The sequence below is a fragment of the Ammospiza caudacuta genome, chromosome 17 (genome assembly GCF_027887145.1).
Source record: "Ammospiza caudacuta isolate bAmmCau1 chromosome 17, bAmmCau1.pri, whole genome shotgun sequence".
Lineage (NCBI taxonomy): Eukaryota > Metazoa > Chordata > Aves > Passeriformes > Passerellidae > Ammospiza > Ammospiza caudacuta.
In genome coordinates this window covers 7,366,173-7,380,527 of record NC_080609.1, presented here as the reverse complement: position 1 = coordinate 7,380,527, position 14,355 = coordinate 7,366,173, and the positions used below count along the sequence as shown (strand labels likewise).

Here is a 14,355-nt window from a genome sequence, read left to right as displayed (position 1 = left end):
CAAAATCTAAAATGTATTTATTAAATTCTGTAGTAGATCACTTTTTCTTCTTTGTAGTTTCTCTTTAAATTTTCTTTTTCTTCAGCTTTCCTCACTTATTTTCAGATGTATCTAGATGTACATGACCATACACATGGATGACTGACAGATAAGACATAACAATCAGTACATTGGCTGTACTGATTTTCCAAGCACAGTTTGCTGTCTCAATATTGCACAAAAGCAGAGAGGCCCACAAGCAATAAACTGGGGACCTTGACTCCCTACTGAGACACTACAGTGCTTATAAGGACAAAGAGTGTGTGGTAAGTTCTCCCAAAGAACAGTCACAAACACCAGCCCTTTTAAAGATGCATCTCCTCTGCAGCATATTTTTTCCTCCAAGAATAGAACAAATGGGTGAGATGTTTGTGCATTGTACAATTTCATCTTATCAAAAGACTCCTACAGATCAAGTAAGACACACCTGCTTATTTGAATTAGTGTGTTAGTTTCATTGGTTTTACAACACCCCTATTCTCAGAGTTGGTTTTGCTTTTTCCTTCCCTCTCCTGTCTAGCTGCAACAAGTAAGTCTGTACTTCATCACTTTCTGTGGTCTGATGTTTTTATTAGGAGCTACAAACTTGTCTGGGGTTTGTGCCACTATTTCATTTAATTCCTTTGAAAGAATCTCATCCTTGGCTTACTTTGAACTTTAATACACATTATTGTCTTTGCTGTAGGTAGTCTTGCACTTCTGAAGAGCTGATGCATTTGCATTTGCAGGATCCTACTGTGACACCTGTGACAGGTTAAAGAAACTCCTGATTTTGTCAAGTAGCTCATATTTTTGTCAATTAGATTTTTCTACACAGTACTTATACTGTCTTATGTATATTTTCCTTCCTCAGCACCTTCACTGGGTCAAGGACAGTAGAAAAACTGATAATATTCTGAGGACTTCCACCAAAAAGGATGGGTGCAGCTTCACAAAGCACCTGTTAGCTCTGGGATGATCCTTTCATCTGGAATGCAGGTTCTGTAGGGTGAGACTTTTGGAACTGATGTGGCATTTTCTTATGGAAAACTATTATTAGTAGTGTGGTGTAAATATAGGCTTTTAAAAGTGCCGAATCTACAAAGGAACTTAAGCAAACAGAAACGAATCCACCTTTAACAGCTACTAACTGCCAGGAACTTCACACATGTCCAAATAACTACAGTCAGCAGGTAGAAACTCTGATATCATTCCCAGAGCTAGCAAAAATGTTTTTTCTGCTCAGTTCTCCCTCCCCACTCCTTCAGAACTCCAGAAGAACACTGGAAAAGCAGCATGGATGGCAGTCATGGTGCACATGTGTATTCTCCCAGACTTTCAGGCAGTCTGTGCCAGCTCCTTACCTGCCCTGTGCTGAGGTGCAGTCCCAGATCCCAGCACTCTGGATGAACTCTAGGTTACACACTGCTTTGGCCACCCCCCAATATGTACATGGCCCCTGGGCTTTGGTACAGCCAGAGTCCCCTTAGGAGCCTTGGGAGGTGTGCTGATACAAAATGAGTCAGATGTCCACCCAAAACACAATAGAAAATAGTTAAAACTGTTGCTGCTAAAACAGGTTGTTCTCACCTGGATTTTGGAAGAGTATTTTGCTGGTTTAGCTCTGCCTGAGATACCCCTTTAGGCTACAGTTGGCTGAGAACATTAGCACCAGTTTACACCAGGGAGACAAGTTCCAGCCGGCCTGCTGGCCCCAGGTGATGTCTTGTAGATGGTCTAACAATGTGCAAAACCTAGAAATTTCCCTTTCTCCCTTTCTTTCTTTGTTTTAAAAGACTTTACAGCATGGACTAGACCAAGAAATCATCTCTTCACAGTTATTATTTTCACTAGGATGTTTCACTGGACTTTTGGAAGATGTCACACTTGGAAGAAAGAGGATCAAACCCAGGGCATGTGGAGCTGTGACCTGATGGATAATATGACTCAGGTCATAGCTCTGCATTTCCTGGGTTTGATCCTTCTTGTTCCAAGTGAGACATCTTCCAAAATTCCAGTGGAAAAAAAAGGTGTACGTGATAAAATTTACAGAATTTGGCACTGATCCAGGTCTCCACTATTTTTCTTTCTTCTCTCATGTGGATTTAGGAAAGGTCAACTGTTCCTCTGCTGATATTAAGCAAGTAATTTTCCTATCACCTGGTAGGAACATGTACTTTTGAAGCATAAGGATCCAAGTGTTCTTAGGCTACCATGTAGCTGATCCTAAGTTACACAATGTAATAACTGCAGATAAGAGGATGTGGATTTTTTTATATCGTAAATTAGTCAGAGGAATCTAAAAGTGGGATTTTTGCAGAAACATGAAAATGCCTGATGATCAAAATCATCAAATCTATGACAGCAAACTTTTCTGGAAGGCAGAGTTACAGAGTTACAGTACCTAACAGAGGATGAGATTTTGGAACATGAGACAATATATGTTCAATAACCTTTTCTTATTCAGCCAATGACTTACCAATTTTCTTATATTTGGGTTCTGAAGCATCACAGTAACTCTCTGCTGCAGAGCCTAAGAAAGCTGAAAGAAAGCAAAGTCATACTAAGTGGCTAAATTTTGGTAATTTCAAATTTACCCATGAAACTTAAGTAGAAGGGGGTGTTGCCAGTTTCAATTCAGCTATTTCAGGACTGTACAGGCCCAATGTATAAAAATGAAGGTGAAAAGCCTCATGTTATTTTGCTCTGTGAAGTTTTAATTAGGCTGCAGATTTTGTGCCACAGATATTTGCTGTTATTCTTGCAATTAAAAAGGCAATTGTTCAGCCAATGCTTACTGAGCTATAGATACACTGAAAACAAAGTCAACACTGCCACGAGGATGACAAAAATGCAAAGAAACATAACATTAATTTAATGTTTTGTTACAGGAAAACAAATTCTGCGAACTGTAAATTCTACGCTTGGAAGAGCCGCTTTCAGTTCCTGCCCACAAAACTGAACCAAGACAGAGGAAACTCGTCTGGTGTCACTGAAGAGCTGCATGACAAATGCTCTGGGGCTGTGCTAAAGCCAAGGGGCTGGAATGCAAATTAGGACTCAGGCACAAAGCCTTTCATGTTCTCACTGCTTACACTTACTTCGTTTAAGACATGACTGCATCTTTATGTCAGGAAATTTCTCAGTGTTTTCGGCAGCAATGTCATCCAAAATAAGGTTCCCTGCTAAAAACATGAAATATGGTCCAATGTCAAACTTTGTTCTCCTAAAAAAATTACAGAGAGGAATAAAAGCAAGATAAACACACCAATAGAGAGCAAAGATGAAATATGCTCCAATAAAAGATAAAAACCAAATAATGTGATAAAAAATGTACCCAGATCCACATATCTTAGAAAGCCCACAGAGCTCTGAGTGCAGACTTTGTCACCCTGTGTTAATTTCTGAACTGCAAACTATTAATCTACTGGCAGTGGCTAATAAACCATAAGTACTTCTCAATGCTCTAATGATGAGCAAAGGATAAAACATTGCAGCTGTGTCACAGTGTGATCACAGTACTACTCAATTTATGTACTAAAGGGATTAGATCCTTTAAGAGACAGAATGAAGGGTTCTAAAACAATTTTCTATTCTGTGCTGCAAGAACTGTGAAGTCATCCCCACCATACTTTTACTGGAAAATACTTAAAAACTAATATTGCATTCTGTTTTTTGGTAAAACCAATAAAAAATATTGCCATTGGTTGCAAATTCTAAACACATGAGGAAGCAGTATATATCATTTGAAAAGCTATATGAGCTTCCTGCAGCCAGGATTATTCTAGGGAAATACTGACCTTTGGTAAATTAGTCCAAATTATTTTGCTCAAACATAAAATAGGATATACAGATATTCTGTGAACTTTCTGGTTCTATGGATTTCTCAAGAGGCAACTATTGATATATCTGTTCTGGAATAGTAAATAGCTGCATTTGTGCTGCTACCAAAACAATGATTTGGTACCACAAGCCAAGCAATGTGTCCAGTCAAGAATGGATGAAGGAATGATTCATTATATATATAATAGCACTGCTGCATTACTCAGGGTGAGAAGTAAAACTTGACACTTCCTCAGGCAGCTCTGTGCATCCTGGACAGAAATCAGCATGTGTAAACTGTATTTATACACATGCAAAGTGCTCTGGGGACTTATGTGTATCATCCTGCTGTGCTCAGGGTAGGTGTGATGCTATTGAAGCTATTAATGCACTGGACAGTGAGGCTCTGCATATTCTATGGGCATGGTGACATGATCAGCAGCTTGGTCAGAGACAAAACTGCCATCTTTGAGGAAGGCCTGCAAAAATGCATAAAATCCTCAGGTTTTCCAAGAAAATCCTGGGACACTGTACCCAGGGGGAAAGAAGAAGATACCAGAGGTAGAGAAACTTTGCTAGTGTTCAAACTGGGGGGATGAAGCACATGTTAGACAGAACACCGTCATGGAGAAAGTTACTCTTAGCTATATCAATCTTACCAAAAATGTCTTCAACCTGCTTCTCCTGCTGATCCTTGAGCACATATTCTACTAATTCAGCTAGCAACAAAAGAAAAAAAACAAAAGAGGAACACAGTAATGACACAGTAAATGTCACAGCAAAACTCTAGTAAGCTTATCCTCATTAACAGAACTCTGCAGTGTAAGTAAAATGGAGGAGTTAAATTAAGTTTTTCTTGTAACTTGTTGTTCAGGAAATAAAGATCACAAGAAAAGAGAAGTAGAGAAAGGAAGTATTAAGCAGAAGGAGACATTAATAGAGAGATTTTCCCCCAACAACCACAAGCTACTGTTAATCAGTTTCCCCACAATGCATAGGTTCAGATACTCTAAATCAGATTTATCACACATGAGGGAAAGGCTACTTGAGTAAATACCATGGCTCCAGATTCAGAATAGAGTTTATAAGAAATAGCTATAGCAAATGATTGTAAAATAATGATTTAAAAAACAAAAATTCCTTTCATACCCATTTTAGCATAAGCATCCGTGGTGTTGCAACAGGGGTAGAACCCATCTCCATTTTCATATGGGAAATCCATATTATTGAACTGTTCATAGTTGCTGGCATCAACTTCAAGATCTAGAGTTAATAAGGAACATGCATTGGCTCCATGAATGCCATAACCAAGCATAAAAAAGCAGATAGCAGGACATGCAGAACAGGCAGATTTGTTACTTCTGCAGAAGGCTTTGGCTTTCCATTGTGTGTTGGCTAAGAAGGAACAGAACTGGACTCTCAGTAATTCACACTCACCTGGAAATCAGCACTTTTCTTTTGCTGAACTCTGAGACCTCATCTCTCTTAGTATTTTATTTACTAAGTGCATTCTGTGATGATCAAGCCCAGACTCATACAGCTTATTAAACCTTCTTATCCTTCAGGCTATGGTGGTATCACCCAGATGCCCTGTTCAGAACAATGCTGTGTCCATGCTAACCCCTGAACTGCACTGCAAATTGCCTGTGAAGCTGCCAGTTGGCCAGGGACCATGCCAAAACCTTCACAGCAGAGATGCCCAGCTTCCAGGGACAGCTGCCATGTCCTGATGATGTTTGATTTACCTGCATCATCTCAGACATTGCTAAGGCTCAAAAGTATTCCCATCAGTGATAGCATGAGTCAGTGCTTGACCCCTAATTCATGCTGCTTTCAGACACTGAGCATGTGAGGCCATGGAGTAAGGAACACTCCTGTAGCTGTTTTTAACAGTCAGAAACTGAGAGGGAAAAGCCCAACCTGGGGAATGATCAATCATAAAGATAATTCTGGTGCTCAGTTCTCCACTGATTTGCCCATGTGCCTACTGGCATTGGTCACCCATGAAAGCCACAATGCTCCAAATTGGTAATATTTTCCACCTATTTGGCACAGAGCTGAGATTTCATGCCTGGCATACACTAGCTCTTCTCTCATTGCCATTCTCAATCCATGGTCCAGCTCATTTGTTTAACATAAGCTCAGCTAATGCTCCATACCACAGACTTCCATGCTTTTATCAGAACACTCAGAGAAGGGAGAGCAGATCAGTCCACAATTTCCACACAGTCAGGAGCACAAAGTTTGAAATCCAGGGCAACCTCCTGATCTGATTACTTGTAGGAACTGAATTCCAAGAAATTATCAACTTTATACTCTTGCCCTTCTGCTTTCTCATTTGTAATGGAATTATAAAATCATTGTGTCCCAAAAAGCTGGAAAATGGCACCTGGTAATGAAACCCCATTGTTTTGGTGCCTTAGGATCTCAGAATGCAAAGCTGTTTGCTCAGGGAGTGCGTTCATCACAAACTCATCTAAAAGTCTCTGTTTAGCAAAACCTTTGGCTTCAAGCCACAGAGGTGTTGACAATTACACTTGGCCAGCTTATGACTGGAACATTTGCAAATAAACTACTTCCAGGAACGATATCCAAATGAAAGACACTGTCATGCCCTGGTGAGTGACAGTGCAGTGTGTTTTGTTAGACTGACTGAGCAGGATGCTATAAATATGTACAATTTAAAAACATGACAGTTTCTGGAAGCAGTCACTGTGTGTGCAGATACAGACAAACTTAACCACATCCTACCACCAAAGTGCTTGTAGACTTTATCAGCCCCCATAATAAACTGCCATTAGGTGCCTTTGGAGCTGAGAGGAGATGGCAATAACTTACAGTGTGAAGAATAAACCAGCCAAGTGTTTTTTTAGTGTTTTACTAACCTGTAGAGAAGTCGCCTTCTTCATCTCCAGATGACTTTGGATCAAAGAAAGTACACAGATGCACTGGGTCAATATCACTGTGCAGTAAATCAAGGTAGCCATTTTCAGGCACAAATACTGAATCCATGGTTTGTCTCTTTATCTGAAATCAAATTGCACAACAGTTAGCTATGACACAACTAAAGCCTCAGCTTTTGTCAGTCAAATCCACAAGTCCTGCACTGTGGCTTTCTGTTGGCAAGACACAGATCTTGAGGCTGGAGAGATGGCTTTATTACCAAGGCCTGGTTTGAGTTATAACCCTGGGTTACTTAGAGATCCAGAGACAGCTTGGAGTGAGACTCACCTGTCTTTACTCCAGGGAGAGGAGTGGGATACTGCAGTCTGACCACCTGGACCAAAAATGCCAAGTACTGAATAAGTGGCAACCCTGGTACCTTATCAGGATATAAATACTGCACAAATCCAGCAGGTATCAGGGAAATTAGAAGACTGCAGTGAATATGATGGGAGAATCCAAAAGACACATCTGTTCATGAAGTTTATCTCTTCCTCCACATCATTGTAAATTCCCTTCTATTTCTGTCCAGTTACTGCAGCAGACACTAGAATCAGTTCAAACATTCCTCCTGGATATTCCACAAGTACAGAATAACAATATGTGTTACTTATTCATCATCTCTATCAAATTATTTCAAACCCAAATATCATCTCTTCAGTGTTTATAGATCACTGGTGTAAATGCCACCTGAGCTGGTGATCCAAATTGTTTACTCCAGCATAATACTGAGATACCAGGATGAAAAGAACAACCAGCAAAATTTTCAGACTCTATCCTGTTAAAATAGGTGTCCACACTCCGTAACCATGGAAAGTTTCAGCTTGGCATCAAACAGCATATTTTTCAATGAAGAATATCTAATAAATGGCTCTCAAATACTCTGCCCTTAGCAGATGACCACTGATGTCCCTGCTTGCATCCATCTCTGTTCCTGAGGAGTGCAAACAGGGAGCAACTGCTGTACCATGAAACCTTCCTGCAACAGGGAAAAATCAACAACAGCTAACACTGCAGCTGTGATGAAAGAAGGCAGAGCAGACCTCATCACACACTACTATGTGCTGTTTGTTACAAACTCACCTTCATTCCTCTTACCCCTCCATGGGGTTGTCTTCTGAACGTCTTGGAAATGGATATTTCTGCATTTGCTGCAGAAAATGCCAAAATCTAGAGCCAGGACTTTGAAAAGTAGGTAAACATGGTGTGGATCCGGGAGCAGGAATAGCCTGCACTAAGACAGTTCTCCTTTTTCATGTTTTATAGCCTCACTACACTACCAAGATTACAAAAATTTGATATTATTGCCTGGCAGATATAAATGGAAAGCAGAAGTTGAGAAACCTGCCTGAGAACCAAGAATGAGGTTATAAACACACCAAATTAAATTTTCAGTTTGTTGCAACACTTTGTTTTGCCCCTTCCATTTGTTAAATTAACAGAAAATCTAAATAGGGCCTTTCAGAAGGCCAAGCTGCCAGACTTTATGAATAAAGCTGTTGAAAAAATACCTCTGAGTCAATATAATTTTGGGGTTAGAGTCAGAGAAGAAACTGGGCAGAAGGCTTAAGGGGAATGCAAAACAGACAAATCTATCACTCCAAGTTCAGTGATTGGCAAACTGCTTGATTACAGCAACTAGAGAAGGGCATGTCCTAGGGAAGGAGACTGAGTAGGCCTACTTAATCTTCATGGAAATACCAAGCTTTAATTAATTTATAGTCATAAGAACTTTTCCATCTTTAAGCTTTTCTTTCAATAGCACTTCTCTGTGGAAAAACACATAAGAAATGCAAAAATGTAAAAGAAACATAAAAAGAAACATAAAAATGTTACAATGGTCAAGAAGTCAGGAAACAACCAAGGGAAAGTCTTGGCAGTGCCAAGTCTGGCTGCAGAGCTTAAAACTAGAACGTAAAAGATGGTACATCTCAGGTGCACAGAAGTGAGAGAAACACTTTTCTACCTTAACAAGATGAAGATTGCCACTCTTTCAAAAATGAAAAACTTTGTTGCTTGCCTTTGTTTGCTACACCAGTCTGAAAGGCCCTCACCTTACTCTGGTCTGTTTTCTTCATTGTTTTAGTTTTGACACAAATCCTTGTATCAATGTCTCTCTATTGACTACACTGGATTTAGGATCCTGGGATTTCTTTCTAATCTGAACCAAAACATTTTTAATAACAGCTGTATTCTGCTGCATTAAAAACATGGTCCCACCATGGAAAATATACTGTGAATAAAGAAGCAGGTTTTTGAAAGATGGAAATTTCGGAAATTTCTATATGGAGAGGATGCAGAGGCAAGGAAAACTACACGTCAGGGACAGCAAGTGTTTTTCTGCATATTGCAACTGAAGGACACAAAATGAAACCAGACCTTTACCAAGCTTGTTTACAGCAGCAAGTCCTTTCCCAGAGCTTCCCCTTTTTTTGTCACAGCATCCCAGCAGTCCTGTCTGAGGTGAAGAGTGAATAAGCTCTGTACTGCTCAGCACTTCCTCTGTTGTTTCATACTTTATTTTAACCTCATTTACTGCTATTACATTCCCTTTGGGGTCTCATGGAAACCGATGCTGCCAAAACAGGTATTTGCAGTGTCATGCCAGAGGAATAACAAATTTTGTGATGATTTCTGTGTTAGGGCTGTAAGGCCAGAGGCAGCTCTCAGCAGCAGCAAGGCAGAGCTTGCAGGGACCTGCAGGACAGGAGTCCCCAGGCTGCCACGCACAAAGGGCATGTGCTGGGCGGGGGCGAGGCAGGACAGACCTCAAATGTATTTCCATGCCATTCAGAGAGCTCAATCCTTTGTGGTTTGGACACTGGTTAAGACAAATATTGTTCTTTAAATCCTTAAATAACACCTCCTTCCCCCAGCAGCCGATATGGTCCAGCTGCACAGCCACACTTGGCACCCTGTGTACCCTTTGTGACACCTCTGCAGTGATTCTGGGCACACCTGACACTGCCAGGTCTCCACTCAGGATGCATTTGGTTCAGCTCTGCATCCTGCATACATGGCATGACAATATGGTTCACTTCCAAGACTCACAATGCTTTTTTTCAGTGCTCTTTTAGAGTTCAAGTGATATATGAATTAAAAATGCTGGAAAAGCAGTGAAAGAAACAGTGACCATCACTGTAAAAGGACAAAGAAGGAGCATGTGATTTAAATCACATATTAATCATAAGAATTAGATGGGGCATTTTAGATTTCTAAAGGCAATGGAGGTCATTTTGATTCATCGTTTTTCCCAAATAATCTGATTTCCTTGTGCCTTATATTTTAAAGGGTCAACATGTTAAAAATTCCAGGCAATGGGGTCTGCTACTAATTGAAATCAAATTTTATCTTAGAGAACAAAGGATTATAAAGGCCAAAATGCAACATTTACTCCAATGATAATGTAAAGGAGAAGATTTGAGGAGAGCTGTTAGGGGCTTTCCTTCCCAAACCTCTGTTGACATATGAACTAACAGGCAATAAATCTCCCACATGAGTACAGAGGTTAAGAAAATGAAAATTTGTAAATTCATTTTAGGAACAGAGGAAATCCCCCTCTAATTTAACTTTTGGACCAGTTTAGGAAGCTGAGGATAATTCATAGAAAAGAGTAGTAGTGCCATGCAAATCACACACTTGTTAACCAGAGGATGACATAACATCCAAGTCTTGCATAACATTCCAACTCCTAGAATTCAGAAAAATGGAACAGTGGGACTTCTGTGAAGACAGGAAATTGAAAAATGAAATACAAAGATTGTTGAACAAATGCTATTTTCCTGCAACACCTCAGACCCATTAAGTGCTACACATGAGTCTGAGTGAAAGAAGCTGACAAACAGCAGGTTATATCAAGCTGTAAAAAAGGAGTCCTGTGAAACACTTTGATTGAAAAGCTCAGTATTGCTGGCCACAATTTTACAGCCTTGTTTTCTTACACCAGCTTTAGAAAGTTTTCTCTCACCTTCTGTGCCCCCCCAAAGGTTATGTCAAGGTGCACAAAGCATTTTCTGGCTTTTGCTGCAAACAGTGTTTAGGCACCAGCTTATCTGGGAGGTGGGCAAGGCAGCAGTGGGGAAGGATGAAATTCTCTCCACGTTCCAATCACTTATATCATTTTCCTCTTCCCAAATCAATGAGCAACAATTCCTCTGCTTTACAGGTACCACACAGATTTTTCCTTTCAGAAATGCCCTGATTATTTGTAAAATGCAAGTAATGGAGCTCAGTTTGTATTTAGCTTTGAAGTTTTAGTTTCTATTTCAGATCTGTGAAAAACTTACAGTTTAAAAGCCAGTTTACTTTTTCCATAGTATTACCCAGCTCAAGAAGAGATACTACTTTTCCTGAGAGTCTTTATCTTTCTGATGGAATGGTGTTACTTTCTACAGAATTTATATTCTAAAATGAAAGAAAAACAGAGATGGAGCTGAAAAACAACTTCATCTATATCCTGCATGTTATCCTTTGTCTCTGTTAGAGATGAGTTTAAAAGAGTTTAATAAAGCATAAATATTGGGTAAAAGAAGCTTTTGCCTTTCAATGAGCTTAGCTTAGAACCAGCAATATTACTTGTCTGGGGCAGGAGATGGACAAGTTCAGGCAGAGCTGTAACAAGTGCCCTGCAGGTGTCAGAGTTGTGATTTAGAGCAGCACTTGCCTTTCATGTCCAGTAGCACCTCCTGTGTCACAGCTGTGCCCAGCTCTCTCATCCCAGCTATGAGATAAAGTAAAGATCACAGCAGACACTTGTCTGCATTTTAACTCAATGGCTTTCTTCAGGACAGAACTTCAGCCCTCCTCAATGGGAAAGTAAAGCTCTAGGCTGTTTTGCCAGAGTTATGAAAAAATGGAAATAAGCCAGTTTTTTTTTTTCAGTGATTCTCAGTTTCACTTTCCATAGGCACAACGTTTATACAAAAAAAGAATATTTTTAACAAAGTCTGAAACAAACTACAGCAAGTAGCAGGGCTAGCCGCAAAAAAAAATCACAAAAAATTCTCTAAAATTTCACCCACATTTAGACATCATCCCACTAATATTTGAAGCAACACAAGTCCAGATACTGACACACTGCAATTACAAATATGTACAAAAAGCAAGATAAGATGAATTTACCATGAAAAAAAGCATGCATTCAACAGTTGAAGAAAAACTGACCTTAAGGAACCAGACAGCTCCTGCTCTTTCACTCTGGATTCAGTACCAAAAAATGATGAGAACTGCCAGCCCTGTCCAGGGCTAAGAGAAAGTGACAGCAGAAAGGAGGAAATAAGAAAGACCAGAACACTCAGAGGGGGAATTCCAAAGAGGAAAACTAAGAGGAACCTCCCTTCTAGCAGCCCCAGTATAACAAGCAGTGATACCTTCACTGGTCATTTGTTGCTGATAAGAAGAGCTTGATCTTGTCACTAATTAGGAAAAGGTCAATTTATTTGGTTGGAAACCAAAATTGAATGAGAGCTGGCAGTAACAATTTTCATTGCTCCCCAAATTCTTTCTCTCATTTCCATTCCAGTTCAAATCTGTCCCAAAGCCATGCTGTTAAGGAGTCCATCAGTAAGAATAAAGGCAGCAGCATGTGGGCACTTACCTTGCAGCTCCACTTGGTGCATCAGAAGTGAAAGTATGTCTCTCACATGTTCACAGACTCTGTCTACACAAAGTAAGTTTTGCATCTCATGCAAGGTCTCTTGCCATTGGCCCAAAATGACAAGTAGGATGTTCTATAAAACAGGAGCTTGTCTGGCTTTGCACATGGTGTTCTCAGTTTACTCGTAGCAGCATCTGACAGAATGTTTGTTCATCTAATCATCACTTACCTTGCCATGCCTACCTGGTGCTAAGACAAACAACCTTTTGAAAACCAAGTTCATTCATGAGCTTCCTCTCATCATGCCTATAGCTGCTTTTGTGGTGATCTGCAAGCTTATTTGCTTAGTTTTCTATTTTTAATCATGCATAGACCTACACAAATTAGAAATTAATTTTAAAGCAGACTGTACTCCAGAGTGAACAGATACTTTTTGCACTATTATTCCACTGACTATTGCTTTTAAGAAAAGTTCCACCAGAGTCTGAAGGGGAAAGGCAATAGGATTTGATAAACACAATGACATCCAGACTCCCTGCTTCAGACTGCAAGATGTTTATCAGCTGCCAGTAAGAAATGGCTCCTGCACAAGACAGCAGCTCCTATAAGCAAAGCAGCTGCTGACCTGTATAAGAATTTTCTCTTTGCAGAGGAGATCCACTTCTACCAGGTTCCATGGGAATATGCTCACTGAGAAGAGACAAAGCTGTTTCCTCCCTGGGAGCAGCTATCTCTTCACAGTAGTTACAGACATGGGGCCTGATCTGCGCTGCAGGACATCGGCCTCTTGAGGCTCTCCCACACCCAGGCTGTATTGGGACTCCTCTGTGCACTTTTGAAGAACAGCAACATCTCAGAATAACAGCACTATGTTACTAACAGCACAGAAAATAATGAGAGGCTGCACAAATACAGATTCTGTATTTTAGCGGTCTGTTTTGACAGGAGACAATAAAATAATCACTGCATAAGAAATCTGTACAAAACTTCACATGGCTATTTGTTAGCTCTATTCCAATGTGCAGCACAACCCCTCAGGGGATAAACTCCTTCAGCAGCCCTGCAGGCAGATCTCTAGCAGCTTCTGAGGCTGAATTGAGGCAATCCCTATTCACATCAAGAACAAAAGTTTGGGGAACAAGAGTTAGCTTATTACTGTGATTCCAGTTCATGACTGCAGCAAAGACTGGTTGTTCACTTTTTGTACAACACCCATGGGTGCTTGGAAAGAAAGGAATTGCTGGGGCAAATCATAGCTCATCCAGTGGAGTAGTCTATAAAGGTGGTCTTCAAGAGAAAAGCAGACTGGAAAAGAAGAGGCTGTGAGACAGCTGAGAACTGCCTAAGCTTTTCTTGTCACCACCAGCTTCTGCTTTGATGTTGACTGGGACACTGCCCTACAGCCAAAGGAGGAGACAGAACATGCTCAGTAGTATTGGAAGCACCAGCATAAGTGATACCAGGCCACATTCTATGGTTTTCTACATTTAAAATATGAATTCCTGCCCTTAATTTGAATGTGTGTAATGATAGAGGTCAGTATTTTGCCCTCACATGAATTATCTTAATTTGTATCCTGAGGATTTCCTCCTGTATTTTCATCCATGCCTTTGTTGTCCCAAAATATTCTTTTCATCTGGTGTTAGTGAGGCCAATCCCCATACAGAGTCAAGATATTTGGTTTATTTACAGTTCTGCACAGAAAGGGAGGCTGGGTGGCAAATTCACAAAACCAGCACCACAACTATTAGAACTTTTCATAATTAATACATTTTGGCAAACAAAGGCGTGAATGTTCATTGGCTACAAATTACATAGGTTTCTTATTAATTTGTATTCTATTAGTTAAAAGATTCCCTCACTTCTCATACTAATTATTCTGTATGCTCAGTTTTTCTGTCCTTTTGAGTCTTGCTCCCTCAGCTCTCTGAGAATGTTTGTCCAAAGTCCAGTGAAATTCTGAATGACCACAAATA

At 40.1% G+C, this 14,355-nt stretch overlaps 1 protein-coding gene across 1 annotated transcript in view; it reads right to left on the bottom strand.

Moving 5' to 3' along the window:
- CIITA (class II major histocompatibility complex transactivator) overlaps positions 1-13,595 on the bottom strand; it is a 28,757-nt gene extending 15,162 nt beyond the window's left edge. Inside the window, exons 1-6 of the mRNA XM_058816047.1 lie at positions 13,578-13,595; positions 6,726-6,861; positions 4,990-5,103; positions 4,500-4,559; positions 3,120-3,203; positions 2,498-2,560 (exon numbers count right to left, since the gene is read on the bottom strand). Coding sequence (XP_058672030.1) covers positions 2,498-2,560; positions 3,120-3,203; positions 4,500-4,559; positions 4,990-5,103; positions 6,726-6,861; positions 13,578-13,595 — 475 coding nt within the window. The remainder of the gene's footprint in view (positions 1-2,497; positions 2,561-3,119; positions 3,204-4,499; positions 4,560-4,989; positions 5,104-6,725; positions 6,862-13,577) is intronic.
- Positions 13,596-14,355: the final 760 nt, after the last annotated feature.